Source organism: Mya arenaria, chromosome 11 (genome assembly GCF_026914265.1).
Source record: "Mya arenaria isolate MELC-2E11 chromosome 11, ASM2691426v1".
Lineage (NCBI taxonomy): Eukaryota > Metazoa > Mollusca > Bivalvia > Myida > Myidae > Mya > Mya arenaria.
This window is the reverse complement of record NC_069132.1, coordinates 23702675-23718836: the sequence shown is the minus strand read 5'-3', so window position 1 is coordinate 23718836 and position 16162 is coordinate 23702675. Positions and strand designations below refer to the sequence as shown.

Sequence of the window (16162 nt, the reverse complement as noted above, 5' to 3'; positions counted from 1 at the left end):
CTGCCAAATGGGAACATGCAAAATCCCTTTCAATCAGGAAACATGTATCCTTCCCTGTCAAAAAGGAAACATACAAAATCCCCTGCTAAAATAGGAAACAATATTATACAAAAAAACAAATTGGAAATGACTTTCTTGAAACCTTTTACACAATATCTGTTTATGCCCCCACAAAGTGGCGGCAAATAGGGTTGCCCTTGTCCGTACGTACGTCTGTCTGTCTGTACGTACGTACGTCCCGAAGATTGTTTCCGATCTAATTCTTGAAAACCGTTTGTCCAATCCTCACCAAACTTGAAACACATGTTTGTGACCATAATATCTTGATCAAGTTCGATAGTCATGGAAATCGCTTTAGTCATTTAGGAGTTACGGCCCTTTTTTGCCAAAAATACTTCAAAAATATATGTTTCCAATCTAATTCTTGAAAAGTATGTGTCCAATCCTCACCAAACTTTACATACATGATTGTGACCATAATATCTTGATCAAGTTCGATAGCCATGGAAATCGCTTTTGTCATTTAGGAGTTATGGCCCTTTATTTGCAAAAAAAGACTTGAAAAATACGTCCCGAAGATTGTTTCCGATCTAATTCTTGAAAACTGTTTGTCCAATCCTCACCAAACTTTTAACACATGTTTGTGACCATAATACCTTGATCAAGTTCGATAGCCATGGAAATCGCTTTAATCATTTAGGAGTTAGGGCCCTTTATTTCCCAACAATACTTAAAAAATATCTTATCCGATCTAATTTTTGAAAAGGATTTGCCCTTGTGCAGATTATCCTGAATAATCATTATGGCTTATTTTCTGTGACAAAAAATCGAAGTGGGGGCATCCGTGTCCTATGGACACATTTCTAGTTTACGTTTAATTTAAAGATAGAAAACATCCTATGATTGAAAACATTCTGTAATTTTCAGTGTATTATCCAACTATTCTCCTGAATCCCTGATTGGGATTGGTTGACAGGGTGTTTTGCAGTCAAACAAACTAAGACATATTACATTCAATCAGCTTTGAATCTCTTTCCAGGAGAATGTTGTCACGTAAGTAAAGGCACTTCTAGTTGCAAGGGCTTATAATTATGTCTGTGCCTGACATAGCACATGGATTGAGTTGGTTCTAGAACTGCTAGTTGGTGATGAAATGTTTGTTTTTATTGGCTACATTGTTTGCCATTGATTTTATAGGAACGATTGTGCCGGATTATTGTTCCATGTAAAAGATGTATAAAATACTGATCAAAATCAGGTGATGTATTGATTAGTCTACTATTTTAATCATTGAAGTTTTAAGAATGATCAAGCAGTGATGATTTTACATTAGAACGTCATCCCGAATGAACAATTCAAATATTGCATATTGTATTAACTTTCATCACGTGAACTGAAGTTCACTATGCTCTCTTTCGGTAACGTTGTATTTGCCAGAAACAAAATGCAATTAGATTCGTCCATGAAATAGGATGAGAATAATTAAGGGAATATATGGACTGCTGCTGAGTTGGTCAGATTTATATAAAAGCAAAATGCAGATAGGGTGGCATTGTCTGTAATGTGATGAATGTCAACTGCTACTTATCAATGTGGACTCTGCTGCTGGGATGAATGTTGAGTATGTGGACAGTGTATTTGTGTGTGATATTCATGCTCTTTAAGAGTGATTGCTGTTAAAGAATTGTGACTAACTTAGCTTTTGTGTCACATCAAATTAGGAAAAGATCAAAATGCAAAACACTTTATTGCAACTCACTTATTTGTAAGTACTAATTTTCTTTATACATTGGTAAATCATATGTAATAAATATGTTAGTGTTTGTGCTTATGTCTCCGCCCATGGGAACACCATTAGGATTCACATTTCATCATTCAGAAAGCTTCTGATGAAAGCAACTGCCAAATTTCCATTTAGACATTAATTGCTTTTATTGATTGTGTGTTATTTAAAAGATTGTGTATGCGTGCTGGCTAGTATAGAGGCGTTCGTGGTCACACAAGTTTATATAGTTTTGCTTTACTCTATAAATTTGACATGCATTCTGAGAGATGATTTCCAAGTAAGTAGATAAACAATTGTAAGCGACACTGTCTCATTTAAAGAAACTTTCAATAATGCAAAAAATTCTTAAATAAAAATCTAAATATTATTGATTTTCTCTCTTTCTACTGATAATTTTATTTAATGATAATTTTTGCCTTAAAGTGAAATATTTATTATTGTGGTATGGTGGTAGTGATTGAGCAAGTTCAGAATCAGTTCAGCTAAAGCTTAATGGAATAAGCCTGATCTTATAGAACAAGGATTATTTTGCTATTTCTAAGGACTGTTTCTATACTGAGTCTGAATATTAAATAAATTAACATTTACCAAACCATCCTTATATTTTTGTTTGTAGTGACCTGAAATGTCCTCTTCTTAAATTTGCTTACAGGCTGGAGAAAAGAAAAACCATTTTTGCATGTTGTTTTATTGTTCATATTTGGATGAAGTCATAGCTTGGTCAGTTAAAGATAAATCCAAGCCTCACTGACCTACTGGAAATGATTTGGGTTGAGCCACAGCAAACAATGCACTATTTTACATGCAAGGCCCTATTCAATTAAGACAAATATATTGAAAATATCATATTGGTAACTGGAAAATGTGTTGTGTCCATTCCAGCGTTGCCAACGACAACAGGATGCTCATAGTGTGGAGGAAAAGGCTGTTCGAATAAAGGACTGGGTGTCCGGAAAACTCTCACAGGTTAGTTTCATATAAGGATGACGTTTTGGTATTTAACATTTTTTGCCATGTTGTTTACTTTTTGGAGGGTATGAGTTGAGGTACTGTCAGCCTTAGTGTCATTTGTGTTATGCATTCAAATGTTTGGTCAGAGTTTCAAAGATTGTTTATTTTTCTTTGGCAGCATGACTATAGATGTATGAGGGTGATTTCACGTTGTCTGTTTTCCAAAAACAATAAATATAAAAAATTAAAGAAGTGCTGTTATAGCCTTGGTGTCAATGTTTGTCAGGTTTCATTGTCTGTAGGCTGTCACCGTTTGTATATCAGATCTCAACATTCGTCAAATATCTGTCCGGACTGCTGTTATGGTGCTAGCTGTCAACATTCATCAGGTGTCATCGTCCGTAAGGTGTCAATGTCCGTAAGGTGTCAATGTCTGTCAGGTGTCAATGTAAGGTATCAACGTTTGTCTGCTGTCTTGGTCTGTAAGGTGTCAATATCTGTAAGGTGTCAATGTCTCTAAGGTGTCACTGTCTGTGTCAATGTCTGTAAGGTGTCAATGTCTGTAAGGTGTCTTGGTCTGTAAGGTGTCAATGTCTTAAAGGGTGTCAATGTTTGTCAGGTGTCATTGTAAGGTGTCAATGTTTGTCCGCTGTCTTGGTCTGTAAGGTGTCAATGTTTGTCAGGTGTCATTGTAAGGTGTCAATGTTTGTCAGGTTTAATCATCTGTCAGGTGTCAACATTAAAATTTTGTCTGGTTTCATTGTATGTCATGTGTGTCAACATTTATCAGGTGTCACTGTCTGTAAGATGTCAATGTTCGATTAAGGTCTCAACATTTGTCAGGTGTCACTGTCTGTAAGGTGTCATTGTTAGGTGTCAATGTTTGTCCACTGTCTAGGTCTGTAAGGTGTCAATGTTTGTCAGGTGTCTTAGTCTGTAAGGTGTCATTGTTAGGTGTCAATGTTTGTCCACTGTCTAGGTCTGTAAGGTGTCAATGTTTGTCAGGTGTCTTAGTCTGTAAGGTGTCATTGTTAGGTGTCAATGTTTGTCCACTGTCTAGGTCTGTAAGGTGTCAATGTTTGTCAGGTGTCTTGGTCTGTAAGGTGTCATTGTTTGTCAGGTGTCATAGTATGTCCGGTCTCAACATTCATCAGGAGTTATCTTCTGTTAGGTTTCAATGTCTGTCATATGTCTGTGTCTTTAAGGTGTCAATGTTTGTAAGGTGTCATCTTATGTCAGGTGAACTTAGTTCAAGTCAAGTCAATGTTTATTTATTGTCATATTTCATATGTAGTATAATGTACAACATACAGATAAACATAAACTATGTAAAGTTTTTTACAAACACCAATAGGAGATAAAAATGTTTGTAGCATTATCCTAACAAATTACCTAAAATGGAAATACAATTCTGTTTTCTCTTTATCATTGCCTTTGATTACATTAAAATTAACAAAATTTCAGTTGGAGATGGCGAACCATGAGCTACAGTTGAAGAACGAGATGCTGTCAGACCAGGTGGAAACATTGAGAGAGAGGCTACAGGCCCTTCCAGCCTCCGCTGCCAAACACATACATGCCATAACTGCACAGGTATGTTGTATGGAATCATGCAGTTTCTCCTCATTTTTCCCGATTAAGGAAATGCGCAATTTATTGTAACATTAAATCAATATTAGTTTTGGTTTTGTTTTTAAGCAAACGGAAGCATTAATATTGGTGCTATGTTTATTTAGTTGTTATTGTAAGGCTTAGAATAATGCAATAAAGTTTATCCGGTGAATGTGGACATAGAGATGGAATTATTTTATAAATTTAAGAGTAGTTTGTGGCCGTCCTACTTCTGTCTCACAAATTTGTACATGTAACACACCTTCTGTTGTTAAATAGTCACATACATGTATTTTCAGCCTAGTGAACACACAACCACATCTGAATGTCACATATCTACCTCTCACCAGGAAGTCACCAGGGTTACAGGGTCACAGAGGTCACAGCCTCATTCCCAATCAGACCAATTAGAAGCCAGAATGGTTGTAGTGCCACAACCTCATTCTGGACCTGGCCAATCAGTATTTAGCATTTCAAACTCTCAGGAAACTAATGGAAATACACAGGATTTTAATTACAAGGACACATTCGAATTAAACAGTAACTCCAGGCCAGTTTCAGACTTTAGCTCAGTGTCGTGTTCAAGGTATAAAGAGTTTGGGTCAAGGCCAGTTTCGAACATGACAGGCTCAAGGCCCGAGTCTGAATTACAGAGCTCAAGACCAGATTCTGAATCCACATTTTCCAGACGTAAAAGACCCTCTTCCTCAATTATAGAAGCCTTAGAGTATGAGAGTGAGCTCTTTACCTGTGGCCTTGACCCAGTACATAGACTCTCTGATGGGGATAGGACGAGTCCACTATTTGACCTGGGTGATACAGTATCAGAAAATGGAAGTGATGACAGCATGGCTGATATTGACTTTGATCCCCTGTATCAAGAGGTGGATCAAAATCATGAAAGTGTTTATGAGCCTAAGAAAAATGGTCCACCTCAGATACGAATAGAGCGGAAAATCTTCCAAGAAAGGATGGATTCCTTTGTGAGTTCCAGTAATGATAGTGAAGATATGCTGGAACGTAGGCATCCAATTTACGCAACAGTTGACAAGAAACCCACTATGCAGGTGGAACCAATGACGAGAAATGCAATTTTCGCGCCCCAGGCACGATCCTCGGGCTTCATTCTAGAGGATGACACAATGATATCACCAGAGAACTCAACTCCATTTACTCTCACCCCATTGAGTGCATGCTCACCTCATTCCTCCATCTCAAGGTCATCTCTAGGGTCCCCAAGGTCACCTGTTTCAGGGAGGTTAAGGACAAGCCCACCATTTTCACCACCCCCTCACCAGCACCATTCTCCACCCCCTCCCCTTCAGCATTCTCCAGTGTCCCCGTCATTACATACTAGTACCTCCCCAATCACTCCTCAACTACCCGACCTCATCTCATCACCACCGAACAACCAATCAGGCGAGAGAAACCAACATTCCTCACAGTCTGTGCAAAGTTCGAACAATGTCTCAGCGATAGCCACTCTACCTCGACGCCAAAGAGAAAAACATAAACCACAGCCTCCTGTACACTTTGATTTCGAAGAGCCGATAGCTTCCCGATTAGGTTCGGTACCTCGAGGGGATCAGGTGGTCTCTGCTGAGGTCCATAGTGCTCCAGCCACTGTAAGCAGGCAGGCATTGCGCAGCAAACAGACATCACCGACTGTAGCAAGGGCCAGGCTTAATACTTGGGTAGGCTGTTTATGAGTTGTACTAAGGAAATTCAAATCAACTTTGAATTCAAGACTGCAATATCATTGTTCAGAAATGAAAAATGTTCACCTATCACTCAATATATAGAACATATTCTCTTTTTTGGGCCATTTAGTTTTATAGTATTTGTAAAAAAAAATACCACTGGACTATAAAAATGGTAGGGTCGGCACCTATTTCATTGGTACGTTAACCTGAACATAAGTATGTGTTTTTAGGCCTAAGCTCTTTGTCAGTTAGAATTTGAAATATTTTTTCATATACCCCCTTTTTCGATGAATAAACTTAAAGAATATAAATAAAAAATTTGTACCGTGCAAAAATGGAGATTTAGAGATTACATCTATAGAGAATTGTTGTGTCCAATTGATCATGCATATCATTATTTATTTCAGAGTACAAAAGCTTACCCGTCTGTCCAGAAAGACAAAAGGCATAATGGTAAGAAAGTCAGACATATTGGCTGGAATTAATGTATTTTTTACTTTATCAACACTGAACCTCCAAACAAACCCAGGGCTGCTCCAAAGAGATTCCTACAAGCGATTTACTGATTCTTGATGAAAATTTCTCTAGATGTTTAGAATATAGTAAACCACCATTTGCATCAATATTATACGTTGCATTACCATTATCTCCATAAAAGGCAGAACAAATAATTCCAAAACATGTTTTCATGAAAGTAAAATCGGAAACTAGTGGAAGAACTGTGTATATCATGTGTCATGGAATGTGCTTTATGAGAATTTTCTATTGCATGGTATGATATCTTTGCTAAACCAAGGAGAGAGATAGGATTAGCTTTTACTATGAAGTGCTACATTGGAATCACACACGTTGTCACGTCTGTCTGTCTATCCTTTTGTCTGTCAGCTGTTACTATGAAGTGGGGCTACATAGGAATCACACGTTGTCACATCTGTCTGTCTATCCACCCGTCTGTCAGCTGTTACTATGAAGTGGGGGCTACATAGGAATCACACGTTGTCACATCTGTCTGTCTATCCACCCGTCTGCCAGCTGTTACTATGAAGTGGGAGCTACATAGGAATCACACGTTGTCACATCTGTCTGTCTATCCACCCGTCTGTCAGCTATTACTATGAAGTGGGAGCTACATAAGAATCACACATGTCACCTCTGTCTGTCTATCCACCCGTCTGTCAGCTGTTACTATGAAGTGGGGGCTACATAGGAATCACACGTTGTCACGTCTGTCTGTCTATCCTTTTGTCTGTCAGCTATTACTATGAAGTGGGAGCTACATAAGAATCACACACATCACCTCTGTCTGTCTATCCACCCGTCTGTCAGCTATTACTATGAAGTGGGGGCTACATAGGAATCACAACGTTGTCACATCTGTCTGTCTATCCACCCGTCTGTCAGCTATTACTATGAAGTGGGAGCTACATAGGAATCACACATGTCACCTCTGTCTGTCTATCCACCCGTCTGTCCTGTTTTTGTCCGGTCCATTTCTTTTTCATTCATGTTCACATTTTAAAATTGTTTGGCTAAGGTGACCACCATAGCACCAGGATGTGTACAAGACCCATGTTTCTACTTTTAAGGTCAAGGTAACAGCATCCTTCTGAACTTAGTGTGGTCCGTCCTGTCTATATCTTTCTCATTCATGGTCAGAATTTAGAAATATTTGGCAGAAGTGACCACCATAGCATGAGGATGGTGTCGCACCAAAGACCTGTGTCCCTAACTTGTAGGCCATGGCCACAGCAACCTTCTGAACTTTGTATGTTTTGCTATATAAGCCTTACTGATAATAGTTTGTGTCTGGTCCATATCTTTCTCATTCATGGTCAGATTTTAAAATTGTTTGCAAGAAGTGACCACCATAGTATGAGCATACATGTCCCTACCTTCAAGGTCAAAAGGTCACATCAACCTTCTGAACCTTCAGTATGTTGTGCTATATAAACCTTACTGATTATAGTTTGTGTCACTTAACAGTACCAATATTTTCCCATCTTGCTCATATCTCTTAGTTGTACTATTCAGTCAGTATTTCCGACACTTGGATTTGAGGGAGTATAAATCACATTCTGTGATATCTCTAGTTATACAAGTCATGATTGTAAGAGTTTTTCATAGTCAAAGTCAAATGACAAAAAATGTCATATTTTAGAAAAAAGGAAGTTTATCAAGAAAGCTGTAATAGTAACCACCATGATTGTTGACTCGCAGGAGCAGCATTTTCAGAGCATTGTTCCGCCCGCGACCTGTATCGGGATCTCAGTGTGCCCGTGTACGCCACATTGAAAGGGGTGAGTGCATAAATCAGCATTTGTATGATATTCAACATTCAGTTTTGTTTCTGGGCCCCATATTCAATTATGATAATACTCAAGACTGCATATTTTCATTTTGTTGTATAATTGCTTGTACAAGAACAATAATAATAAAAAAACTATTAAAAATAACCTGATTTACAATCAGGCCCACATTTGATAAAAAAAGTAACATATTCATTTTTTTATAACATTCAAGAAATCAATGTTCTGAGCCTAGGTCTCAAACTCAGACTCGAGATCTTTGTGAATATTGGCCAAGAATTCCGCATTTTGAAAGAAGTTTCTCCTATTAAATGTTTTTTGGAAAAATAAAATTCAGTAAGGGAACTTAAAATTTTTCCATAAATTTAATTGAAAGACTTTCACCTAATTGTATGTGCTACCATTTCTAGTTAAAATAAAGTTGAGGCTTCTTTTATGATGAACCTGTTGGCTTTGTTGAGCCAAAAATAAAAAGGTTGGAATGTCATGGGATACATATGCCCTGCAAAATTTGTCTTAAATGCTTTCAAATATGATAGAAATATATTATTACTCTTCTTTCTTATTAGAAAGCACATCGGCTCTATTTGCTATTTAGATAAAAGAGTTTAAAATGTTGCCTTGATATTTGAATTTTAGAAAGCTCGTCAGATCCGCAACACGCCCTTCACAGAGGAGAGTGCAGAGTCGTCTGATGATGAGTGTACGACAGATGTAGAGGCAGGAGCACCAGCCACTCCACGCACACTCGCACGACGTTTAAACACCTCTAGCACTGGTGCCATCAAACGGGGTTAGTTTGTAAATGTCAAAATTGAATCCATTTCTTGATAACACCCTGAAAATTTGTTTTTATTTCTGGTCTTCTTTGACATCAGTGTTGACAATGGTTATAGTTGCTTGATAAGGTTATATTGCTGGGGGTTTTATCTGAATTTCAAATCCATGTAAAATTAATTAAACATCTTTTTTATGGTGAAAGATTGAAGTGCACAAAGTTTAGCAGCCATATGAAATTAAATACAAAATATGGAAAAAAGTAGTAAGAGTGGTTAAATGGTGTGGGCCACTCATTCCCTTGGCTTCATGAAAGGATGAGAGAACTGGTTTCTACCCAAGAAATGAACTCCAGCATGACTTATGTCAGTTTTTTTTTCATAATCAAGCTGAAATAAACTAGTAAAAAATTGATTACTTTTATCAATGAAAACTAAATTTCACAGTTACTTTTGTTAAAATAATTAACTAAAATTTTCTCCTTTCTAGGAGTGTGTATGCGACAGTTGACTGTATCTGAGGCATCAGGGGACTACGCCAGCCCACCAGAAAATGTCTCTGTTAGCAGCGACTCTGACACATCTGAACCAGAACAGAAGCTCCTCAAATATGAAGAAAACAAACATGTAGGTGTTTTAAGCTTGTCTTTAAAAAAAGTTCAGGTATTTTAGTGGTGTTGGCGTCATTAATTATTTATTGGCATCAGCATCATCGTCTTGCAAATCCTTGGTACAACTCGTAAAAAGTTCAAGATATTGAAATGAAACTTGGTAAGCGATTCCCAAGAGAAAACACATGTATTGCTAGGTCCTTAAAAATAGAGTTTTACCCCTTGATTAACTGAGAAAAACAACATATGACCATTGGGAAAACAACATATGAGTGTTGTTAAAACAACATGGGCATTGGAAAAACAACAAAGGCATTGGAAAAACAACATGGGCATTGGCAAAACAACATGGGCATTGCCAAAACAACATAGGCATTGGAAAAATAACATAGGCATTGGCAAAACAACACTGGCATTGGCAAAACAACATAGGCATTGGCAAAACAACATAGGCATTGGCAAAACAACATGGGCATTGGCAAAACAACATTGGCATTGGCAAAACAACATAGACATTGGCAAAACAACATGGGCATTGGCAAGACAACATGGGCATTGGCAAAACAACATGGGCATTGGCAAAACAGCATGGGCATTGGCAAAACAACATGGACATTTGCAAAACAGCATGGGCATTGGCAAAACAGCATGGGCATTGGCAAAACAACATTGGCATTGGCAAAACAACATGGGCATTGGCAAAACAACATGGACATTGGCAAAACATTGGTAAAACAACATAGCATTGGCAAAACAACATAAGCATTGGCAAAACAGCATGGGCATTGGCAAAACAACATGGGCATTGGCAAAACAACATGGGCATTGGCAAAACAACATGGGCAAAATAGCATGGGCATTGGCAAAACAGCATGGGCATTGGCAAAACAATATTGGCATTGGCAAAACAACATGGACATTGGCAAAACAACATGGGCATTGGCAAAACAACATGGGCATTGGTAAAACAACATAGGAATTGGCAAAACAACATGGGCATTGGCAAAACAACATTGGCATTGGAAAACATTATGGGCATTGGAAAACACCATTGGTATTGGAAAACAACATGGGCATTGGCAAAACAACATGGGCATTGGCAAAATAACAGATGAGTGTTGAAAACAACAAATGAGTTTGAAAAACAACATAGGCATTGGCAAAATAAAAAAAAAGATTAGTGTCGAAAAACAGCATATCAGTGTTGGAAAAACAAAATTGGCATTGCCAAAACAACAGATGAGGGTTGGAAAACAACATGGGCATTGGAAAACAACATTGGCATTGCCAAACGATATATGAGGGTTGGAAAACAACATGGGCATTGAAAAACAACATTGGCATTGCCAAAACAACAGATGAGGGTTGGAAAACAACATGGGCATTGCCAAAACAACAGATGAGCCTTGGTCTGCAGCGTTTATGTCTCTTGTGCCATACAGTTACTGGGCTGTACAATAACAAATATGTGGTGTTGTATGTATGGACGAGTACACAACTGACAGAACCATATTAAGTCACTAGCCAAATCCAAAAAGAATTTCCCAGGCTTGTTTTAGAGCAATTACATCATGTGTTATACTGACCAATGAATGTGAAATACATTTTTTTAATATATATTCATTTAATCATGAATTCAAAAAACATTTAATTAATATTCCTTATTTCGTGTCATTTCTAGGACACGTTGGACAAGTGTGGCTACCTGTCTAAGCTAGGAGGCAAGGTGAAAACCTGGAAGAAGCGCTGGTGTGTGTTGAGAGGCGCTGAACTGTACTACTACAAATCACAGGTAGGGTTGTTACCACAAGTCCCAGCTATGGTAGTTACTACAAATCCAGGTAGGGTAATTACTACAAATCCAGGTAGGGCAGTTACTACAAATACAGGTAGGCTACAAATCCAGGTAGGGTAGTTACTAAAAAATACAGGTTGGCTACAAATCCAGGTAGGGTAGTTACTACAAATACAGGTAGGCTACAAATCCAGGTATAGTAGTTACTACAAATTCAGGTAGGCTTCAAATCCAGGTAGGGTAGTTACTACAAATACAGGTAGGCTACAAATCCAGGTAGGGTAGTTACTACAAATTCAGGAAGGCAACAAATCCAGGTAGGGTAGTTACTACAAATTCAGGTAGGCTACAAATCCAGGTAGGGTAGTTACTACAAATTCAGGTAGGCTACAAATCCAGGTAGGGTAGTTACTACAAATTCAGGTAGGCTACAAATCCAGATAGGGTAGTTACTACAAATACAGGTAGGGTAGTTACTACAAATACAGGTAGGGTAGCTACTACAAGTCTAAGGTTGAAAAGTGAAAGTCTTGTTTAATGAGGGGCCTTAATTGAGTAAGCAATGGATTATTAATAAATTGAAGTCTGAAAACAACCAGAAAGCATAACTTTTTTGTGTACATAACATATTTCTCACTCAAACAATGGTTAAATGGTATAAAATATCTGTTGAAAGATGTTGAAGTATTTCCATGGGAACCTTTAAATAATAAAACCTTTTTTAAGAAAGCTCTTAAATGTTAAATGGTCAGGTTTTATATTGCCCATTGTCTTTTTGTTTCAAAAAATGCATGTTTATGGCTTGTTCATAATCTGTTTTCAGCATGACATGCTCAAGAAACCTCAGGGCTCTATAAAACTGGATGACCAGACCAAGATATCCAGAACTCATGGGGAACTCACATTTGAGGTTAGTTAAGTTTTTAGATTTTGTGTGTTTTTGAGGACACTGAGAAAGCCAAGAATTCATGTGACAAATAATGTGAAGAGCCTTGATTAAATTGACACAAAATACCATTTAGAGTACATTTACAAAGGAAAATGATGTTTTTGAAGAAAATTGTAATATACTAAATTATGTGAATGACAGCGCTCGGAAATTTCAGGCAGTTAAATGCTTTCAGACCTATTTGCATTAAGTTTAGAAATGTTTGCCTTGTATTCATCTTCATCAACCTATAAAACCAATATGTGTAATACAGCGCCTTAAGTGTGATATTATATTTTATTAATGAGTGAATTTGATATTTAACCAGGTTTTCACATAGTGAAACCTGGTTTATTAGAATGGCGAACGTCGTTGTTCGGGCAGTCGGGCGGACGGCCGGGCGGCGTCAAACTCACCTATGAAACTGAATAACTTTAGTAAGGGTTGACATATCTTGACCAAACTTGGTCTATAGAAAGAGTTTATGGGTACCTTTCATGGGATTGCGTTTGGGGTCCCTAGGGTCAAGGTCACTGTTACTAAAAATAGAAAAAACGGTTGAAACTGAATAACTTTAGTTAGGGATGACATATCTTGACTAAACTTGGTCTATAGGAAAAGTTTATGGAGACCTTTCATGGGATTGCGTTTGGGGTCCCTAGGGTCAAGGTCAAGGTCACTGTTACTAAAAATAGAAAAACGGTTGAAACTGAATAACTTTAGTTAGGGTTGACATATCTCGACCAAACTTTGTCAATAGGAAGAGTTTATGGATACCTTTCATGGGCTTGCGTTTGGGGTCCCTAGGGTCAAGGTCAAGGTCACTGTTACTAAAAATAGAAAAACGGTTGAAACTGAATAATTTTAGTTCGGGTTGACATATCTTGACTAAACTTGGTGTACAGGAAGAGTTTATAGATACCTTTCATGGGATTGCGTTTGGGGTCCCTAGGGTCAAGGTCACTGTTACTAAAAATAGAAAAATGGTTCAAACTGAATATCTTTAGTTAGGGTTGACATTTCTTGACCAAACTTGGTCTATAGGAAGAGTTTATGGATACTTTCATGGGATTGGGTTTTGGGGTCCCTAGATTCAAGGTCAAGGTCACTGTTACTAAAAATAGAAAAACAGTTGAAACTGAATAATTTTAGTCAGGGTCTACATATCTTGACCAAACCAGGTATAAAGGAAGAGTTTATGGATACCTTTCATGGGATTGCATTTGGGGTCCCTTGATTCAAGGTCAAGGTCACTGTCACTAAAAATAGAAAAATGGTTGAAACATAATAACTTAAATTAGGGTTGACATATCCTGACACAACTTGGTATAAAGGAAGAGTTTATGGATACCTTTCAATGGATTGCATTTGGGGTCCCTAGGTTCAAGGTCACTGTTACTAAAAATAGAAAAACAGACACAGGCTGAAGTTCTTCTGTCAATCATTAAAAACCTGGTTTCGTCGCATTGCGGCGTTTCTTGTTTTTTCTTCATTTGGTTTAAACAATATTTATTACCATATAACAATCAAAATTGAAAAATAACAAATATGTTATACATTGAAAGAAAAACAAGTACCATAAATAATGCACAAAACAATGCCGTAGACAGAATTGAGAAGAAAGCATACATGCCATATCCCTAGGATTTTCGATCCACCCCTAGTCTCCAGAAAGCCTTGAAGCTTATGCTATGTCTCGCTTTTTCTTTAACTGAATAAGTTATTGATATATTGATATATTTAGCTTGTGTGACGAAACCGAAATTTACTTTAATAGATAGTGATATCATGCTTAGAAATTGAGTTGTCATACTTGACCAAAATATTGAATGAAAGCACAATGTCAGTATAAAATCTATTTAATATGAAGAAATACTAGAGCTTTAAAAACTGATATTTGAGATTTTTGTTGAATTGAGTGTACTCTGTTGAAACATCTGACAGCAGTTATCATAAACTCTAAGAACTCTTACCTACCTTTTTACCTGTAGATAACGAATGCCAAACGAACCTACTACTTGTCTGCAGACACTTACACGGAGACGGACAGATGGGTGAAAGGTAGACAACCTCTACAATTTGTAGCGTGTAGCATACAGTATGGGTAAAAGGGATGATCTTTCAAAGCCATCACTGTATTTGATTGTGCTCCACAAGATTTTACACTATAAAACAATTGTGACCTGTTGTTTCCAAATCGGAATGGGGTTTGAAAATTAGAGCAAATTGTCTTGGGGAATGTTTTGAGCAAGCTTAGACAGAAATACTTTTTTATGATCAGAAACTATATATGCATGAGTCTTAATTATTGTTTTGATTTGTCATTGTTTTTTAGCTGCAAGTAGGACATTTTCAAAATAGTGATACAATCAGCAAAATCCAGGCCACATGTGAAATGATACATGTAGTATGTGAGAAATCCCTTGTTTTCAACAAGCATTAGACTGTCAAAATTACAATGTAAAGCTTATAAATTAGTATGTTTAAAAACATCAGTTTTCGTGTTACTTATTTTCGCCTGTTTCCTGGTTTTCATAGATTGTGTCACAATTAGACAAAGACACATCAATTTATCAATCGCTAAAGCAATTACAGTAACTTACTGAGATAACTTGACGGAGATTAACAAGTTAAATAGTTGGATAGAGCCATGTGCTTTTATTTATTTAAAAAAACTCCTGGTCAAGGTCAGATGTTTATTTGACAACTGGCAAATGGTCAGTTGAAGATGGTGTTCATGTTCCATTATCAACAAGGAGTTGCCTATTTCTATTTTGTCCTCTTCAGTGCTTCAGAAGGTCTTGAAGCGACAGGCTAACAGCTACCTGCTTGACCAGGTCGAAACCAAGGCTGTTATTCGTGGATACCTCACCAAGGTAGGCAAAAATGGGAATGTAACAATCTTGTGTAAGAAAGTTCTACAATTTTCCATACAATGTAGTTTTGTTCTTATTTGATTGTAAAGTTGGCATTTTTTTAAGAGAACCCTTCATACTTCTACGGGTTACTCTGTAGCATATTGTAAAACACCATTTAGCTTGATACAGAAGTTTAACTTGGTATATTCACCAATACTTTGGCTAATGATTTACAGGTGAAGAATGGTGTGACCAGGAAGAGCTGGTGTGTGTTGCTAGGCAACTTCTTCCTCTACTACCGTTCTTCTAACAACAAGGTCAGGGATTTTTGCAGGCTTTTAAGTGTACTAGACTTGTTTATGTTTCTATTTATTTATGTTAATGCAGAGAAAATGTAAATGGCAATTAGGTTATGTATGACTTCAGCAAATTTAGTCAAAACATAAAATTTCATCTTAAGATTTTTCTACGTTATAAAAAATGGTTAAAGGTTTTTACCCAGGAAGCAATGTTTAAGGTCAGCTGATGATTATTATAACATGTAACCTGATGTAATTAGATTGATATTTACAAACTCAACTGACATTTTCTGTTATCAGACGCCATTTGGCCAAATTGACCTGCAAGGTTCGAGACTCGAGGAAGTGGACACGCCCTCCGAGTCTGATGATGAGGCTGACATTACCATGGCAACCAGACATGTGATAGCAATATGGCCGCCCTATCAGGGACCCACATACCTCATAGTACCAACCAAACAGGAAAAGGTATAAGGCCTTAATGGTTTCAGTTTTTTAATTCCTTGAAGATGATGGGTCTGTTAGGTTTACAAATATC

At 37.3% G+C, this 16162-nt stretch overlaps 1 protein-coding gene across 6 annotated transcripts in view; it reads left to right on the top strand.

Moving 5' to 3' along the window:
• LOC128209684 (pleckstrin homology domain-containing family H member 1-like) overlaps positions 1–16162 on the top strand; it is a 105601-nt gene that overhangs the window by 74725 nt on the left and 14714 nt on the right. For all 6 annotated transcript variants that reach the window (XM_052913834.1, XM_052913837.1, XM_052913836.1 and 3 more), the window contains 13 exons: positions 2669–2752; positions 4202–4330; positions 4648–6042; positions 6459–6504; positions 8269–8348; positions 8997–9150; positions 9624–9760; positions 11426–11536; positions 12363–12449; positions 14459–14528; positions 15255–15343; positions 15562–15642; positions 15925–16092. In XM_052913834.1, coding sequence (XP_052769794.1) covers positions 2669–2752; positions 4202–4330; positions 4648–6042; positions 6459–6504; positions 8269–8348; positions 8997–9150; positions 9624–9760; positions 11426–11536; positions 12363–12449; positions 14459–14528; positions 15255–15343; positions 15562–15642; positions 15925–16092 — 2631 coding nt within the window. The remainder of the gene's footprint in view (positions 1–2668; positions 2753–4201; positions 4331–4647; positions 6043–6458; positions 6505–8268; positions 8349–8996; positions 9151–9623; positions 9761–11425; positions 11537–12362; positions 12450–14458; positions 14529–15254; positions 15344–15561; positions 15643–15924; positions 16093–16162) is intronic.